The sequence below is a fragment of the Miscanthus floridulus genome, chromosome 13 (genome assembly GCF_019320115.1).
Source record: "Miscanthus floridulus cultivar M001 chromosome 13, ASM1932011v1, whole genome shotgun sequence".
In the NCBI taxonomy this organism is placed as follows: domain Eukaryota; kingdom Viridiplantae; phylum Streptophyta; class Magnoliopsida; order Poales; family Poaceae; genus Miscanthus; species Miscanthus floridulus.
Genome location: NC_089592.1, coordinates 32870090 through 32888884, shown reverse-complemented (window position 1 = coordinate 32888884; position 18795 = coordinate 32870090). Strand labels below are relative to the sequence as shown.

The 18795-nt window shown below is 39.2% G+C and overlaps 1 protein-coding gene and 1 long non-coding RNA gene across 17 annotated transcripts; one reads left to right on the top strand and one right to left on the bottom strand.

Moving 5' to 3' along the window:
* Positions 1-1722: 1722 nt before the first annotated feature.
* LOC136502292 (uncharacterized) lies at positions 1723-5942 on the top strand. 15 transcript variants are annotated; one of them, XR_010770480.1, is made up of 6 exons: positions 1724-1918; positions 2821-2894; positions 2983-3058; positions 3153-3230; positions 3322-4692; positions 5494-5942. It is a non-coding gene; the product is annotated as an uncharacterized lncRNA (long non-coding RNA). The 15 variants fall into 15 exon arrangements; XR_010770475.1 differs by having other exon boundaries at positions 1724-2053; XR_010770482.1 differs by lacking the exon at positions 2821-2894.
* Positions 5943-11806: 5864 nt separating this feature from the next.
* On the bottom strand, positions 11807-18101 carry LOC136501188 (E3 ubiquitin-protein ligase MBR2-like). Of its 2 annotated transcripts, XM_066496683.1 has the most exons (6): positions 17964-18101; positions 16767-16818; positions 14923-15655; positions 14477-14548; positions 14228-14374; positions 11807-12263 (listed from the first exon to the last, which is right to left on the bottom strand). In XM_066496683.1, exons 3-6 carry the CDS (start codon positions 15640-15642, stop codon positions 12117-12119), a joined length of 1086 nt encoding a protein of 361 aa, XP_066352780.1. In that variant the 5' UTR covers positions 15643-15655; positions 16767-16818; positions 17964-18101; the 3' UTR covers positions 11807-12116. The 2 variants fall into 2 exon arrangements, with proteins under 2 accessions (XP_066352780.1, XP_066352779.1); XM_066496682.1 differs by lacking the exon at positions 16767-16818 and having other exon boundaries at positions 11808-12263.
* Between the last annotated feature and the right edge of the window lie 694 nt (positions 18102-18795).

The window sequence follows — 18795 nt, the reverse complement described above, 5'->3', positions numbered from 1 at the left end:
CCGACAAAAACTAGAAATAGTTGTACCTCAAATAATATATAACTTTTTTTGAAGTTAAATGCACCATAGGTCTATTAATTTTTGGTGGTGTGTTATCTAGGTTCATCAACTTTTAAACTGTATTTTTAGGTCCATTAACTTTTGGTGATGTGTCATCCAGGTCCATCAACTTTTAAACTGTATTTTTTGGGTCTATTAATTTTTGGTGGTGTGTCATCCAGTTCTATAATTTTCAAATTATATTTTTTGGTCCCTAAATTTTTTAACTGGTTCATCGTAAATCTATACCCGTTCGTTTAACGAATAGATCTGACATGGCACGCCAAATAAGCAGCTACTGTGGAGTAGGTAATGAGTCCATAGCTCCTCAAAATGTTCATGGAGACTTGTCTAGCAACAATTCAAATATAATAGCTGATAATTCGTTAATATCATCTGGTCTTAAATTTGGGACTATTATTTTTAAGGATAAAGGAGAAATTTACAACTGTTGGACTATCATCAAAGATATTTTATAGAGGTGCCTAACAAAATACATCAGTACTAATTCTAAAGAGGTGGAGATTATCGATGAAATTTTCCCAACGTGATTAGCATCCTTGTAGTATTTTATTATTTTCATGCATTAGTTTTCTATCAAGTTGTGATACACGATCTTTTATCTAGCATCTAGCTTTTAGTGTAAGCATGCACCTATATACGTAAATCAAATTAATGGTTGCGTTTGGACGTGCCATGCATATTAGCCGAATCAGGAACTCAGGATCAATCGGTCCTAGTTGGGTTGGTGAAGTCCAAGTTTTGTTTGAGGCAGGTGGCCTACATGTCTATACCTGTGGCCTTCGGCCTGGTACCGGATAGATTAGACTGGATTTTATTGTGGAGTTTATTTCCCGTCGAACCGCCGCTCGAGAAAACCTAAATGGTGATCCCATCAGGTTATTCGTATTGAAGATTATCTCCGGATGGTGATCTCATCCTGTACTCCACGGTGGCTGTTTTTTTGGCGTGCCATATCAGATGTATATCCTAAACGAAGTGGTATGGACCTACGGTGAATCAGTTAAAAAGTTTAGGGACCAAAAAAATGCAATTTAAAATTTGATGACCTGAATGACACACCACCAAAAGTTAATAGATTCAAAAATACAGTTTGAAAGTTGATGGACCTGAATGACACACCATCAAAAGTTAATAGACCAAAAAATACAGTTTAAAATTTGATAGACCTAGATGACACACCACCAAAAGTTAATGAACCTACGATGCATTTAACTTTTTTTTATATATTTGAAATCGAATACAAACTTTATATCAAAATTGTATTCGACATGATTTATAACTTTGTATTTGAGAATTTTTTTTTATTTGAATCTGTTTAGAGCCCAAAAATGTTTTTAGTTCTCAAATTTAGAAAATTTCATACTACCTCGGATGTTGCCATGATACCTACAAAATTTATTGTCCTCTATATAATCTATAACTTTTTAGTTATTTAAAATTGTTTAGAGTCTCATATGTGTTTTAATGTCATAGATTTTGAACTTTGAAATTTAGAATTTTTAGACCACCTTAAATGTTTACAGTTAATACTAAAGTTACAGTGACAGACCTAATCTACAAGTTTATTGTTGATAAATTTTTGATCTCAGGTTGTTTAGAGTCTTAAATAATTGTTTTAATTTCCTAAATGGTAATGACTTTAATGGCCGGCCACTTTTTTAGCCGAACGCACGCACACGCAACGCACTCTCGTCCACTCGTCTCGCCCTCGACACGGTCTCTCTCTCTCTCTCCCCACCCGCCCCTCACGACTCTCCGGCGAGCTCCTCCCCGCGCGTGCGCCTCCCCGCGACCGCAACCCCACGCACACCGGCGAGTTCCTCCCTCTCGCCCCTCCGGCGGCGGCGCCAGCGAGGTAGGCCTCCTCCTCCTCCTCCTCTTCCTCCTGGATCCCGACCACCTTCCGCATCGCAGCCCCCTATCGCGTACGTCGCGGCAGCGCCCCTGTCCCGCGGCACGAGCGCAGCCCCGTCACTGACCGCAGATTCAAGTGAGTTTTCAATCGGACCTACTTTGCTGTTATGCATATCGATTTTGGTCCCTGAACTGGTGAGGGAACAGCGGCTGTCGTTGGCTGCCTGATTGGCGGCTGTACGGCTGCCCTGCTCTCCATCTCTAGTCTCAACTCTCAAAACAAATCCCCAATCACCCCATCCGATCCATCCTGTGAATCCGTGAGTGCTAAATCGAATTTCCAGTTCTCCAGTTTTGCCCAATTTCTGATTACCAAATGCTGAATCGAGTAGGTCCAGGCGTCCAGCACCAGTAGGATGGTATAGCTAGAGAAATTAAGATGTTGTGATTGTTATCCTAATTTTTCCTAGTTCGTATTCTAATTTTACATATAAAAACCTTGGTGTATTTTTAGGTGAAATGGCTAAACAGGGAGCCCCATCAATTATATTATGACTTATATGGGACTTGTGTACGTGTGTTGATACATATTAGGCAAAATGCCCCCCCTATATTTTGTTGCTAGTTCTGCACCACTGGAACAGCCATATAACTACACAACAGTTTTATGGTCCCTTGGGGTCATCTTGTATTTACATCTTCGCTTTTTCTATCTAGACCTGGTTACTTTTGCAATCTTCTCATGCTACTACATTTTGGATGCTATTGTATCACATTCCTTGTGCAGTTCTAATCTTAATAATATACTGCTAGCCTTAGCGCATGGTTCAACTTGGTGCCATCTACTCTGCTTTGTGTTTGATAATCTATCTATCAAGCTAAATTTATTGTTTGGTTGAGCAGGTATGAACTGTTTGTTGGACAGCCCCCTTTTTATACAAATTCAGTCTATGCACTTTATCTGGCACATTGTCAAGGTTACCAGGCTTATTTAGTTATTTTATTTGTTATGCTTGCATCTTTAAATTGTCAGAACTGATTTATATGATTTCATCGATATGTTAGGATCCTGTAAAATATCCAGATAATATGAGCACAAACTTTAAGAGCTTCCTGAATCCTAAAGGGTTTACTCAACAAGGTCATAAGCTCATTACTGGCATTTCCCCACCAGATCACATCTAATGAGTTCATCTGTGCCTTTTTCTTTTCTAATGCTACGTCGTATGTAATAGGTGCCTCAAAGTAAATTAACCTGGCCAGCATTGTTGGAGCACCCATCTGTCAAAGACAATTCAATGGGATCAGCAGCTGTAAGTATCTTTAGTTACGCGCCTAAGTGAACTACGAAATCCTAATCTTTGAAGATATCAGTGCCTTGAATACCCCACATAAATTACTCAGGAGTCTCGACCTGCACCTTTCAAAGCTAGAGGGCAACCAACCTTCCCCAGCTGCCCCCAAAATAGAGTCACTGCTACCAATAGGGAAAATGCTTCCGATAAACCAAAAGGTAACAGAAAGCTGGATGGCTCTATGCAAGCAACTGAGGACCATCATGGTTCCCCTACTGGTTCTGTTCCTGAAAGCTGCTCTCCCTCAGGCAAGCTAATATCTGAATTCTGTTTTTCTGGTAGTATTTTTGTGCAGTGGTGTTGATCAAAACAGTCATGTTTCTTCCCTGGAAGTACACAGTTAGGTGAACTTTTCTAAATTATTCTCTGGATGTACACAGTTAGGTGAACTTTCTAAATTTTGTGCGTCCACCATTTGTGCACTCCTGTTCGTTAGTTCTTTAGTTTTCCATTTGTGCACTCCTGTTCGTTAGTTCTTTAGTTTTTCATTCCTGTAGTTGATCTCTTCCTTCAGCTTTCCTCCTATTGCTCTCAGCCATAACCATAATTTCCATTACCTGCCTGTCTACTTTAGGATTAAAAACTAGCCTTCCCAAAGTTCAGTACATCAACCTACGGAATGTTAGTTTGCGGCCATAATTGTCCTTGTCCTGTTAATGCCATCATGCGCAGGTGACAAGGGGAAGCCTGAGATTCTATTTCTCGAGTAGGGAAGCAGAGATTGGGAGGGGGTGCTGACTAATGCAGGTGACATATTGTTGCTGACAGATCATTTTTTTCCTTTTTTCTGCTGTTGTGCTGATAATTTCTGTTCAGTCATTAAACTAGTCTGCCTTTTGTACAAAACTAGTTTTTTTTTACATCATCACCTTGCCTTTGTATGATCTGTTTTTTTGCCCGTTACACAAATAGGTGCGATGCATAGAAAAATGAAAACAAAGCTGTGTGTTTTTTTTTTTTTTGCAAATAAACCAGAGGGTGGGGGTGGGGCTGTGGGTTGCAAATGAACCAGACACTAACTTGCTTTTTCAGAATACATAAATTGCTTATTTAGGAAGACATTGTCGCCTAATGAACGATATTTAAATTGTCTAAGAAAATGCAGCTTGCTGTGCTTTCTCGGATCCCTGCTTTCTTTGTTGATTGGTTGCTTCTGTTCTTATCTGCAGCCTCAGTTAGGCCACTATTGGGCAGCATAAGCAGCATTTTTGGCACTGCATAGCTTAGCTCTGTTTTCTTCAGGTTTGAGTAGCCGCTTACCATGTTCTCCCTAGCTTCTTTGCAGCTGCTTGCTGTTTGTATTGATTTATTTATCCGTTTTCCTGACCTACTAGCTCTTTTTGAGTGCTTGGTAATTTTGTAGCAGCAGTAGCAGTTCTGCAGAAACATTTGCTCTCCAACAACAATTTCAGGACTTCAGGTAATGTTTCTCTCTGCAATTTTTTTGTTTACCAACAGCAGTTCAGTGGACCAAAATTGATGTGTTTATGTGATCACTCTCAGCTAAGATTTAATCATTTTTATTCACTAGCAACATGCTGTAACTTAGCCTGCAGTTTGTTTTAGTTTCAGTCAGTGTTCTGAATTTCATGATATAGTGATGTACCTTTAAGCTATCATGACTTGCATGTATTATGCATCTATAATATCCTAGTAAGAATATGCTAAATTACCTAGTAAGAATAGACTAAATTACAGTTATATATCTTTAAACAAAAGAGTTGGTAAGTGATCGCCAAATTTTTTTTTACTAGTAAGAATAGGATAAATTGCCTATTTAGGAAGACATTGTTGTCTACTCCCTCTGTCCTAAAATAGAGTGTATTGTGACTTCTAAAATTTGTATTGAAATACAATGCATTCTACATAATGATCATGTTTAGATTTGGCAAGGTTTGTTAAAAAGGAAGCCATAATTTGAGGAGAAACTCTATAATTGGAATAATCTATGGGTACATGTGTCATTTGAGTGTTCCTTAAGTTGTCTTAGAATATTTAGAAAGCACTGTATTGCAGGACAGAGGGAGTAACTAATTATACTTAAATTGCCTAAGCAAATGCAATCTACTACAGTATTACCAGCAGCAACCTAGGCTCTAGGAACAAAAATATCTTCTCAAATAGGCAACATAAGGTTTTCAAATTTTTAACATATGCATCCTTTTTTTTATCTCCATCCAGCAACAATTTATGACACATGTTATCTTTTTTTACCATGCAGGATACAGGCTATGTACCGAGAAGCAAGGTGGAGGCCATGTACACAAAAGATGCGGAAATGTGTGCTTTTGTAGCACCTGGTTTTAAGAACAAAACCAGATACACACCATATGTGAGACTAGGATGTCAAATCTTACATATAGCCACAAATAGAGGTAATATCAATAGACAATACTTAATATATAACATATTTAGTATAAAGAATATAACCTTAGACAGTAAACAGCGGAAAGACAACTCCGATCTTTGGGTGAAGACTCCAATTCCACAAGATAACCGACTGGTTGATCATAAGCCTAATTTCTATAAACTCTAGTAATCTGGTACCCATCTGAGATTTTTATCCAAACAATTGTAAAATAAAGTAAGAGTAAGTACATGTCGTACTCAACAAATATAACATGAGGTTTATGAGGCTCAAAAGTCTGACATTGGTTTAACTGTGATTAACTTTTAATGTGTCACAATTTTAGCAATTGAGTAGCAACAAGTTTATCACCAGCCCATGTAAACACATAATCAGGTAAACATGAATAATAAATAGCATAAACATTAATCATTAGTGAGCATCTTCATCATCAGTATCATCAGTATTTATCATCTATTCCGAAAGGGTCCAAGGCCGTTCGTGACCGTGAGCACGGCTAAATATACTAGTTTTACACTCTGTAGAGGTTGTACACTTTCACTGTGAGTTGATTTACTCTTTCGCCTGAGATACTAATCTCTTGACCCACTTTCAAAGAAGGTCGGCAGGGTTCAGTACGAAGCTTTTTAAAGATACGTCTAACAAGTTAGGGTCATTAGATTTACTCGGCAAACAGATATAGGAACCATCTGTCGAATGGTACAATTTTATCATAGCTATACACATAAGAGTATGGATTGTTATATACCCGATTCGGTAAGCTATTCTTACGCCATAAAGGTAACCTCTAACAAGCTAGAAAAGGTCTTCATATTGAGCTAAAGCCAGAGCCATGTAGCCCTCACAGCTGTACTGTAAGTATCGGATGATTGCTTATAGATAAGTCATTAGGTAGTAAAATCTAGAGCTCCATAATAATAGTCCAATGCTCTAGTTCCCTTATTTCATATTGCTAAAAAATATCTTTTAGTGTTTATTGCATATATCATTAGTTAAGTTAAAAGATCATAGTTTCAGTGGAGCACTAACATCATACTACCCAATGCAATAACCCGAAGGTGTCAAAGAATCCAGGATATCAATTAGCTAGGAAAATTACTATGGTTCCCAAGGTAGACACATGTAACATGAATTAAATGATTAAAGGTGTATAGGACAACAAGGAAGATCACATGCTATACTTATCTTAAACTCAGATTCTTCTATTGATTTGTAACCTCTAAAGGACTTATTCTGGATCACCAACTTCTTTTATATCACCAAAGCAAATCTCACCGACTGGACATATTCATAAAACACCACATAAACATCCATGCAATCATACATAAAGTGAACAATAAAACTAAATTAGAACAGTACATCAGATAATAAGGAAGTTTAAAAACTAATCTACGCATTGCTACGAGCACAAAGACGTGAAAAACACGCTAATCGGAGCTATAACGAGGAAGATATGAATTAAACAAGATTTCCTTTATAATAAAATAATAGATTAAATCTAACCTTGAATTTTAAAAGTTGAAAATATATTTAACAGTAGTATAAACATGTAGATTACGCCATTACGAATCTAGCGCAACTTGAACGGATCAAATCGGAGTTAAAATGAAGATTTTAGGTTTAAAACAAGATCAGTGGCATTTTTGTAAATAAACAGACTCAATTTTGATTTAAAATAAATAAAATCAGAGTTTGAATTCGGGCCAGGGACTGCAGATACTATTTTATCAAAGGGCAGGGGCTCTTAAGAAAAACTACAGGGCGACAGGTTCTATATTAAAAATCCAAGGGGGGTTTTGGCAAAAAGGCAAGGGCGAAGGGGTATGGTTGGATCTGAGTTATCGAATCGAGATTGGACGGTGGAGATCAGATGGAAGGGGAACGGAAACAGACGGTGTGGCCGGCGGCGAGCCTGGCGACGACGCCATGGCCGGTGACGAGCGGTGCACATAGAAAACGGCCTATGAGCCTTGGTTAGATGAGCCGAGAGCACGGGAAGAAAGAGAAGAACAAGACGAACTCACCACGACCAATTACCGTGGCGTGGAGCAGACGAAGGCAGCGCGCGGCTCAGGATGGCGGACAGCGTCGAGCTAGGGTTGCGGCTCGGCGGTTGCGAGCTCAATTGGAGGCGACGACGCTTGCTCTAGGGTTTGATGGAGGCGGCACGATGTGGGCTTGGTATTTATGGGGCAGGGGAGCGTGGAGCACATGCCGCACAGTGAGGAATCGGAGGCGGCGCGGACTCTGACGGCAGTGGAAACAGAGTCCGGGTCGGCCTAGCCCGAGATGACGAGTGAAAGGGCGGGGCCGGGCTGTCAGTGAGTCAAGCGAAGGAGGAGGCAGGGCGTGTCCACGTGGCTTTCAGGTAGGCCGACCCAAGGAGGGAAGAAGACGAGCGGGTCACGCGGGAAAGGAGAGAGGAGCAGGCCGGGCTGGGTTGGCTACCAGTCCGAGAGGGACAGGAAGAGAGAGTTCTTCATTTGTTCAAAAGACATTTTCAAATCCTCTTTGAAAGCAAATTCCAATTGGTTTGAATTTGAACCAAAACCACTCAGTATAAATATAACAAATGCACCAGCATGTATGCATCAAACAAGTTGCTCAACCCTATGATTAATTTTAATTTGATAAAAAAATTTATTTTCCTATGTTTTCCTAAGCACAAAAATTTGAAATTACCTCAATTTACATCTATTTCAAATGGAGCAAATTTTAGGGTGTTACAATTCTATCCCCTTAAGATGAATCTCGTCCCCGAGATTCGAAAGACGTCGACTAGGAGATAGGGATATTTCGTCTTTGGATTATTCTTTACTTCCTCGTGTAGTTCCATCTCCTTGATAAGGATCCCACTTAACCTTACTCTAAGTATCTTGCCAAACTGATTTCAAGATTCTGACAAATACTCAAAACAATACTTAGGTAACTCCAATCACTAAGCCACCTTTCCTTTTTAGTCCATGATATCAAATCTCTTTCCTCATATGTTCACCTTCCAACAGAGCTTCCTTACCTTCTTGGTCCAAAGTAGGTTCTATCTCCCAACTTCAAAACATTAATGACTATATATGCCCAGGTTAAGTTGCTCAACTCTCAAACACAATTCTAAATCCATGGTGTCGTCCGAATCTTCTTAGCATAACTCTCCTTTACTAAGGGCATCGGCCACGACTTTGCTTCTCCAAGTGATAGCACTTTTTCAAGTCATAATCAATTTCATTCCAACGAGGATATCACAAGCTCAAGACCATCTTAGTGAAGATGTCCTGTAGATTCTTGTGATCCTCCTAGATGTCACTTGTCATGCCCAAGTAGATAGTACCTCAATGCTCCACAATGGATAACTCCAGATCATTCGTCAGATGTTCCATCTCATGCCTTCCTGCATAAACCTCTACCTTTTTTCTTGTCTAAGGACACATCCCACACCTTGATAAGGTACATCATAGTGGATATAAAGTTCTTGTCTGGCTTGATGTCACATTGATGTTTTCTGAGCCTACGTAGAACCAATTATAGATGCTCAATATCTCCTTCCAAAGGTGTTTGTTCCTCTATACTGACATCTGAAAACTCACAATCCACCTTACTATCCTCACAGGACACTTTCCAGTAGGTCATTCTCATATTCCTCAGGTGCAGGTTGAATACCCTCATACTCAATTCTTTCTCCTAACGATGTTATTAGAAGCACCGAACGTTGGGCATACTTAATTACTCCTTTACAAGCAGATAACTATTCCTTTCCAAAGAGAACATCAATGTCCATCAACTCCAACTATAAGGTTTGCCTCAAAGTTCTTCCCTTTTATGTTAAGACTAACTTTTGGGCATATGTGGTTTGCCTTCATTTCTCGTCTTCAGGAGTTAAGTATCAGGGGTTTCTCATTGGAAGTATAGTTATCTTATAATCTTCTACACATTCCCAAGATATGAACGGATGTGACGCACTAGGGTCAAACAAAACCATGACAGTGGCTGAGCTTACTGCAATCAAACCATAAACAATCTCCTTAGCTCCATGAGTGGTAATCATATCCACATTGTTCAGACTTTTAGGGATGTAGTTTCGCTTTAATTTATTGTCTTGCACCTGCTTCTTATGGATATTCTGTTCTAGCTCCTGCTGCTGTCGATTCTGGCTTTAGCTTAGTATGAGGATTTTTTCTAGCTTGTTAGATGTTACCTTTATGGTGTAAGAATGGCTTGCCGAATCGGGTATATGACAGTCTCTACTCTTATGTGTATAGCCGTGATGGAATTGTGCCATTCGACAGGAGGTTCCTATATCTGTTTGCCGAGTGAATCTAATGGCCCTAACTTATTAGACGAACATTTGAAAGGGTTTATAGTGAACCCTGTCGATCTTCCTTAGAAGTGGGTCAAGAGATTAGCTACCTCGGGCGAAAGGGTAAATAATGACTCACAGTGAAAGTGTACAACCTCTGCAGAGTGTAAAACTGGTATATCAGCCGTGCTCACGGTCACGACCGGCCTTGGACCCTTACGGAATAGATGATGAACACTGATGATCTAATGATGAAGATGCTCACTAATGATTAATGTTTATATTATTCATTATTCATGTTTACCTGATCATGTGTTTACATGGGCTGGTGATAAACTTGTTGCTACTCAATTGCTAAAATTATGATACATTAAAAGCTAATCACAGTTAAACCAATATTAGCCTTTTGAGCCTCATAAACCCCATGTTATATTTGTTGAGCACGACATGTACTTACGGTTGCTTAATTTTACAATTATTTGGATAAAAATCTTGGATGGGTATCAGATTGCTAGAGTTTGGAAGAATTAGGTTTGTGATCAGCCAGTCAGTTGTCCCTGTGGAATTAAAGTCTTCATCCGAAGATCGGAGTTATCTTTTCGTTGTTTGCTGTCTAAGGTTATATTCTTTATACTAAGTATATTATATATTAAGCATTGTCTATTGATATTATCTCTATTCGTGGTTATATGTGAGATTTGACATCCTAGACCCACATATGATGTGTATCTAATTTTGTTCTTAAAACCGGATGCTACAGCTTTCCTAAGGACTAGATGTACAATATTGTGCTCTAGAAACTGCAGATGTAAATGTGTTCTTTTCTGAATATATTGCCCTTTTTTTTGAAGTATACATGCAGTACCTAAAAGCATATGTTTTGGGCCTGATTTGCCTTTTTCTCATAAACCATGGTCGGTATCTAGGCCGCGCACGCCGCGACTAGTCTCGGTTACGGCGGGAAAATTTTCTTCCGTGCGCCAACAAGCCAGGGCCAGCGTGATTAGCATGCTTGCCGGAAAAAGGAATATAATAAGTTGCACTTTACTAAAAATGGCATGGTCGTGCAGGGGACTATATTACGGCCGGCCGTGCATTAGCTTCTTCCATTTTGAGATTCATTTTTTATTTTTTATTTTCAAACAAACTTGATACCCTTTATCAAAATTGTAGAACTTGGTGAGTCCTAAAACTTTGTAGTTGAAACTTTTTTTCATTTTAAATAATTTAGCATCTGAAATCTTCAATATATTGAGACCAAAAAGAGATTAAAGGCTGAAATGATGAAATTTAAGAATACGAGGACTAGCGTGACATACTTCAACAAGTTTGAGAACCAAAACGATGCAATGTGTGATTACAAGGACTGACATAACACATCTAGAATTCCAGACAAGTTTGAGAACCAAAACAATACAATTTATGAGTACAAAAACTGATATGACACAACTAAACAAGTTTGGACCACCAATCAGATACTTTACTCTTGATATTTGTCAGTCTGACAAGTGTTTGGATACTAAGAATAGATACCATCGGCTACACTACTCTAGCTATAGCTGCAGCTGCAGCTGCACTCCCCACAAAGATGCATGTTACTTTCTATACAATAGCACTGAGCACTGTTGCAGTTGCAACTGAAGTAGTGCATAGTGCTGCCAATTCGAGCTAATAATTCGTAAATGTATCTAGACATTCAATATATGTACCTTATCCAAATCTAAATGTTTTAAGTTAGATTTTTTATGCGCGGAGCGGAGGAGCAGGTAGTCTCAGGTACTCCATGACACGCAAAAGTAGTTTCTTGTTTTCTTTTAAAAATAACAAATCTGTACACCACATCCACAAATGAACAAATCAAGCTAACCAGCGCAGAAAGCTACAAAAAATAGAGAAAGAAATGGCAACCAAAAACTGCACTAGTAGTGCTGAATTTTTCACGTTTATATATAAAGATAAAGAAAAGCAGAGTTCAACTGACTTCAAGTCTTCAACTTCAACATCAAAACTGTGAAAATCCTTTTTCTTCTAGGACTTATTTTCCTGCTTCCTATAGCTTTGCTCTGGCAAGTGTAGTGTGAACTGAAGAGCAATTTAGGATTGAAGTGAATAATTTGTTCTAGAACCAAAAAAAAAATAAATTGTGTAGTCCTATTTGATACAATGAACTGATACTTTTTTTTTGTCAAGAACACTCTGAGCTGATGACAGAAGCGACACATTTACAAATCGGGCACCAATTCTTTTGCTGAAGCCACTGTTGGATGCAAGTGGTATGGTAGTAATGCTTGCATGCCATCTTGGCCACCTCCACACCAGAGGAGTACTCCTCCTAGAAAAAACAACACCACAAGGAAATACAATAAGATACCACTTGGTGCAGAATATGTATATCTCTTGAACAAAGTATGATATGACCTGTTTTTTTTTTGTTTTTTGTTTTGTCTCAGCAACAGGTTATTGAAGGCCCACCAGTTTCTAGATTTTCAGCCTGATTTGACCGCTAATTTTGGTGATGTACTCGTTATTACTTTATTGATATCATGCATTTAAGAAAAACATTATCCTTTTGTTTCTATAGCTGCTGGTAAAACCAGTATAAAACTACTGGTCTGTATCCTTAGTCTTACTGAACGCAAACTCTAACTGAAAACTATCCTGCAGTCGAGTGTATTTCACCTAAATATTATTATGAAGAGAGTTATTTCCTTGGCCCTGAAAAAGTTCCATTTCCTTTCTTGGCCTTTTTATTTTGGGTAAAGTCCAATTTACACCCTCCAATTTTCACCAAAGTCCGGATTTCAATCTCGAACTTCAAAACCGGATAACTTTGGCCCTCCAACTCTCGAAAAAGTTCAACTTTCAACCTTCTGGGCGGTTTTGTAGGTGAACAGTAACTTTTGATATTTTTAGGAGCGCCAAAATTTTATATTATTTTTTCGAGCATCTTACTATCCTCAAATGAAAAAACTCAAAACTACAAAGTTATAGATCTCATCGAGGTCTACAATTACATATAAAAATTATCTTCGTCCGACATCGTATTTAAGGGTTTTCTATTTTTTGAAATTTGAGTCTCATCACGTGACAAAATATGGTGCTGAAATTTTATATTATTTTTTCGAGCATCTTACTGTCCTCAAATGAAAAAACTCAAAACTACAAAGTTGTAGATCTCATCGAGGTCTACAATTTACATATAAAAATTATCTTCATCCGACATCGTATGGAAGGGTTTTCTATTTTTTGAAATTTGAGTCTCATCACGCGACAAAATATGGTGCTGAAATTTTATATTATTTTTTCGAGCATCTTACTATCCTCAAATGAAAAAACTCAAAACTACAAAGTTGTAGATCTCATTGAGATCTACAATTTACATAAAAAATTATCTTCATCCGACATCGTATTGAAGGGTTTTCTATTTTTTGAAATTTGAGTCTCATCACGCGACAAAATATGGTGCTGAAATTTTATATTATTTTTTCGAGCATCTTACTGTCCTCCAATGAAAAAACTCAAAACTACAAAGTTGTAGATCTCATCGAGGTCTACAATTACATATAAAAATTATCTTCGTCCGACATCGTATTGAAGGGTTTTCTATTTTTTGAAATTTAAGTCTCATCACGCGACAAAATATGGTGCTGAAATTTTATATTATTTTTTCGAGCATCTTACTGTCCTCAAATGAAAAAACTCAAAACTACAAAGTTGTAGATCTCATCGAGGTCTACAATTTACATATAAAACTTATCTTCATCCGACATCGTATTGAAGGGTTTTCTATTTTTTGAAATTTTAGTCTCATCACGCGACAAAATATGGTGCTGAAATTTTATATTATTTTTCATCCAGGGGTAAAATCTTCATTTTGTCCCTGACTTAACACCGTTAAGTCTCAAAACTAGCGGAAGGGCCATATAAGGAACTAAAGATAGCTTTCGGGTCAAATAGGTAACCTCAAAAATAAAAGGGCCAAGAAAGGAAGTGTTTTTTCAAAAAAAAAGAAAAAGAAAGGAAGTGACTCTTTTTAGGGCCAAAGCCCCAAGGAAATTATTCTCTGTATTATGAATGCCCAGACTAGAGTGATTCCTTCAGAAATCCAAATGCTCAATACATTAATAGGTTCTGAGGCACCTAATGGTACTTTGATAGGGCAAGTGATAGGATTGTACTTTTATAATTCACATCTCTAACATTGTTAGGAGTATAGAGCTTTAGTATAAAAACAGTTGTATAGACGAACTAACGGTAACAGTAAGCAATGTACTGTCACAATGTATACGAAAATACCTGACAAATAATGCATTTGATGTCACCATCTTCATGGCTGCTTGAAGTTGTGGGCACATAGAGGCTTCTCTTCAGACACTCAGAAAGCGCATCATCTGAAAGGCCAGTGCTTACAGTACCTATTCTCTCCCCAAGCGCAAGCAAGTCCTATCGCATGATGTGTTCATGTCGATCAGCAGACAAACGGGATTTTTACATAAATATGGAGGGATGTCAGTAACACATTGACAGACCAAAGAATAGATGTACCTCGTAGGACATGTCATCAATGTCCATTCTCATTCCTCTATGCTGATCATTAAAGACATAGTAATCCTCAACCTGCAAGGCGTAATGTCATTATAAAGAACATTACAGATCAGTGTTACTAGCAACATGAACTGCTTCTGTCAACTGTCATCACATTCACATTTCACATTATTAATAAATGACAGATTAGAAAAGCATTGATACTAACTCAATGAATCATTTTAATCAGAATAGTCAGAACACTACTTCCTACAGACAGGTTGATAGTAGGAAAAATGGAAGAAGGGATCATTGAAACAGTGATGACGAAGTTTACTGATGAACAAGGTAAAACTTTGAAACAAGGGAGACACTGGACTAGACGACATACCACCACTTATCAAATACATAATTCAAATGGTTGGATTATCAACACTGTTTATGGTGATATCTATAAAAAGACATACCTCTTCACTGTCATCCATATCAAAGTGCCAGTATTCACTAGAATCATCTAAAGTATCCTCGAATGATGATATTGGCCCTTGCTGAAGTCTACTCCTGCGCCTCAACAAGCTTCGAGATAGAAACCTGTCTAAAGGATCTTGGTTAGAATTTCTTGTCAACACATCTTCCCTAGAGCTACCACTACTCTCTCTGGCTTTATGCATCCTCGTAGCTTCTGCACCCCTTCCTCCATCCTTTCTCATTCTCGAAGCTGGCCGACATATAGATCTTGAAATCGATCGGCTACTGCTTGATGTGTTTGTTGATGATATTTTAGGACTAACCAGTCCACCCAATGAGCGTTTCCTGGATGCATTGACCCTTTCTTTCAACCGAACCAATAGATCACACCCGGGATTTTCTTTTCGTCTTGGTACATTGTCAGTCTCACCAAAAGTACTTGCTGTATTCCTACTGGTGCTTCTATCATAAGAAATACTTCCTTGAGGGGATATCCTGTTGGATTTCCTCAACACTTGTGATCTCTGAAGAGCCGATGTTTCCATGGATGCCCTGCGTGTCTTCCTGTCTTTGTTTGGGAAAAGCTTACTGCTGCACCCGAGGCGGGTACAACAAGCAGTGGCCTTGTGGCGTGGGCTTTCCTCCCTGAATACAAGAATTGAGCCGCCTTTGGTGACAAGAAGGCCACTGACTGTTCTCCTTCCCATGGTTTCATCCATATCAGGTATTCAACTGAAATAAGAAGCAGATTAAATTAGTGAAAGTTGAACATTTGAAGTCAGCCAGGTCACACTTCAATTGAACTGACAACACAAAAACTTTTCTGGACAGATTGACTACAGTGGACAAGATTATGGCATATGGAGACGACTGCACACACAATCAGCATAAGAAAAACAAGCATCTTCCCTGCGCATATTATAGAAGATATTGAACTACAGTTTGAGCCTGAAACAATAGGCACACATCAAAAGGTGCAAAACTGCGAATGATGCATAACCAATAATGATGGAGAAGAGATATTCCTAAGCCTACATGACTCAGAAGTATCTGACCAATGCTACTTTTGTGTGCAAAACTTGGCAGCCTTACAAGGAAGAATAAACGACTAGATGAAACAAGGTATTTCCCACATAGAGACCAAGGCATCAAAGAGTGCAGGCCAGAGGTCAAATATATAAGAAACGAAAAATACAAGCTAGCAACCATCGAACAGTAGTTGCTGAAATTTGCTTGCAAGAATGAAGTAGAGCTCTGACAAAACTGAACCAGCACAACCAAATTGACGTTGACGTCTGCTGCGCGTGTACAAATGGGAAATCTAGCCTAATCAATGGCGTATAGATTCAAAAGTATCCCCAGTTAGGTAAATCCTATGAATATCGACTCCTACACATGGATTAGGTATTGAGGTGCTTCCCACAACCGTAAAGCTTATGGGAGGATGAAAAACCACCAGAAATAAAGTTACTGGTAGCCTGGTGCCCCCCCCCCCCCCCCCCCCCCCTCCCTTTCTAGCTGACATTATTGCCTTTTGCTGAAAGGTGAATCCACCTATACACCCACCAGCACGCCAAGCACTGTGGATGACCAATTGGAACGTGATCCGTAGAGTATGTGATACATCTAAACTACGACGAAGATGCACAAAAAAGCAGAGGAAATCTAAATATTAGTTGCCACGATAAGGGTACATAAATAAACTAACAGAAATTTAGTACTCATACGAGAAGAAGCCAACAAAATTGTAAAACTATCAAACCTGGCCCGATTCTGGGAATAGTTCTCATCGTCAGAAAAAAAATTGGGGATTGCAATGCAAGTAAGAGTCGAAATTGAGCACCTCTTGTTACTTCATCAACGAGAACGCATATGATCGGTCCTTTTCTCCTCCGCTGATCGCAAGACCAGAAACAGTTTATGTGGCCAAACGACCAAAGGGACAAATAAAAGCGGACAGCAAAAAGGACTGATGGATCGAAATGACCGCCGCTGTTTTGTCGTCAACCAAAACTCCAAAAATCGCCCGGTCAACAGTGGTATATTGATTACAGAAAATAAGCCCTTGTTTAGTTCCAGCCTAATATCCCAAAAAAGTGCTACACTATCTGTCATATCGAATGTTTACGGCCTGTGCATGAAGCATTAAACGTAGACGAAAAAAAAACTAATTGCACAGTTTGGTAGGAAATTACGAGACGAACGTTTTGAGCCTAATTAATCCATGTTTGAACACTATTTGTCAAATAAAAATGAACATGCTACAGTGGCCCCAAATTCCAACTTCCTGGAACTAAACGCAGCCTAATATGATCGCACATTATATATATATATATATATAGAACTACTATTCTGTAGCTGGCCATAGAATAACTTATTCTGTAGCCACTTTGAGTTACGATAATTACTATGTTAATTTACGAGATTTACAGTAACTCCTTACTAAGTGGTTTACTATAACATTATGGTAAATATTCCCATGTGTTATAGTAACCCAACTATCGTAAATATGTATTGACATTATGGTAAATTAGTATATAAAATTATGGTAAATAGAGGTGGCTACAGAATCCCTATATATATATATATATATATATATATATATATATATATATATAATACAGCTCCGTCTAACAGACGGAAGGAACAAGGAGAAAAAGACAACCAAACAAATTGGACCCCGATAATCGATCGCCCGATACAAAGGGAACTCCTCGTCGTCTACCCAATAATCAGTTTGTTCGCATCGCCGACCCCCCAATTTCAGAATTGAGATACGGACCGGCACAATTAGAATCAGATCAACAAACCCCACCCACAACGACACGAGGACAGACGGACGGACGGCCTGACGGGTTCCGCGAGGCTGATTCAATGCCGGGAAAAGGAGAGAACGATCGGCCGGCGGCTAAATAAAGCAGCGCCCGTCCGTCCGTCCCTCATCGATCGATCTCCAGCTGCAGTCATCATTCTAATCTAATCTAAGAACTCGGGACGACGAGTGAGAACGGGGGAGGAGGAGGGAGAGAAATATCCGAACCTTCTCCGCCGCGCCGGGCCTTTCCTCCTCCTCGTCTGTTGTCTCTCTCTCCGCCGTCCTCGGTGAGGAGAGACACGAAGCAATTCGACCCGATTTAGAGAGAGTGACAGCGAGAGAGAGGCGTCTGCGTCTTCCTTCCTTCCCGCCATTACAGGGAAGAAGGGAAGAAGCTAAATAAGCATAGGGAAGGACGAAGGTGGGTCGCGGCGGCGGTGCCGAGCGCTGACGGGGAACCGTGGGACGCCCACTGACAGGTAGGACCCCGGGCGGGCCCGTCGCTTATTGATGGTTTGAGGCCACGGACGGCGTGCCCGCCACGTCATGTCAAACGGATCCATAGTGCTGTGTGAGTCGCCCGCATTTTCAGACGCAAATCAACCATTCTGTGCTTAACTACCGATCAAGATCACTAAATACCTATCCAATATATAGTGTGAGAGGGCTTAAACACAAAAAAAAAAAAAGTCAGCGGGCGAGGAGTTTAAGCAAAAAAAAAAAAAATCTCATCTTCCACACTAACCATTGGATCAACATCTAGTGATCCTTATTAATAATTTCTAAATTTAACAAGTTAGTTGGTTTGCACGCCGTATTCTCGTCGACATCTAGCATCTGCCGATGCTTTGGTTTTCATCTGTACAAATGCACACACGACGGTAATAATATCATAATATTTCCCCAAAAAAAGTAATAATATCTTAATATACCATTCTCGGAGAAATAAATGCTGCTCAAATAATCCGAGATGTCACGGTTGCGGTGTTTGTTTCGAAATGCTCACAGAATGCAATTTTTTTCCTTGTTCCTAGGACGACGTACCGAACAATGCAGG

Bases quoted from the DNA above. Each gene is read 5' to 3' on its own strand.
- LOC136501188 (XM_066496683.1), bottom strand. From the start codon at position 15,642: ATGGATGAAACCATGGGAAGGAGAACAGTCAGTGGCCTTCTTGTCACC. The intron at 14,375-14,476 runs GTACATCTATTC...ATCATGCGATAG, and splicing joins TTGATGACATGTCCTACGAG to GACTTGCTTGCGCTTGGGGA. The intron at 12,264-14,227 runs GTATTTTCGTAT...TGTTTTTTCTAG, and splicing joins TCAAATGCATTATTTGTCAG to GAGGAGTACTCCTCTGGTGT.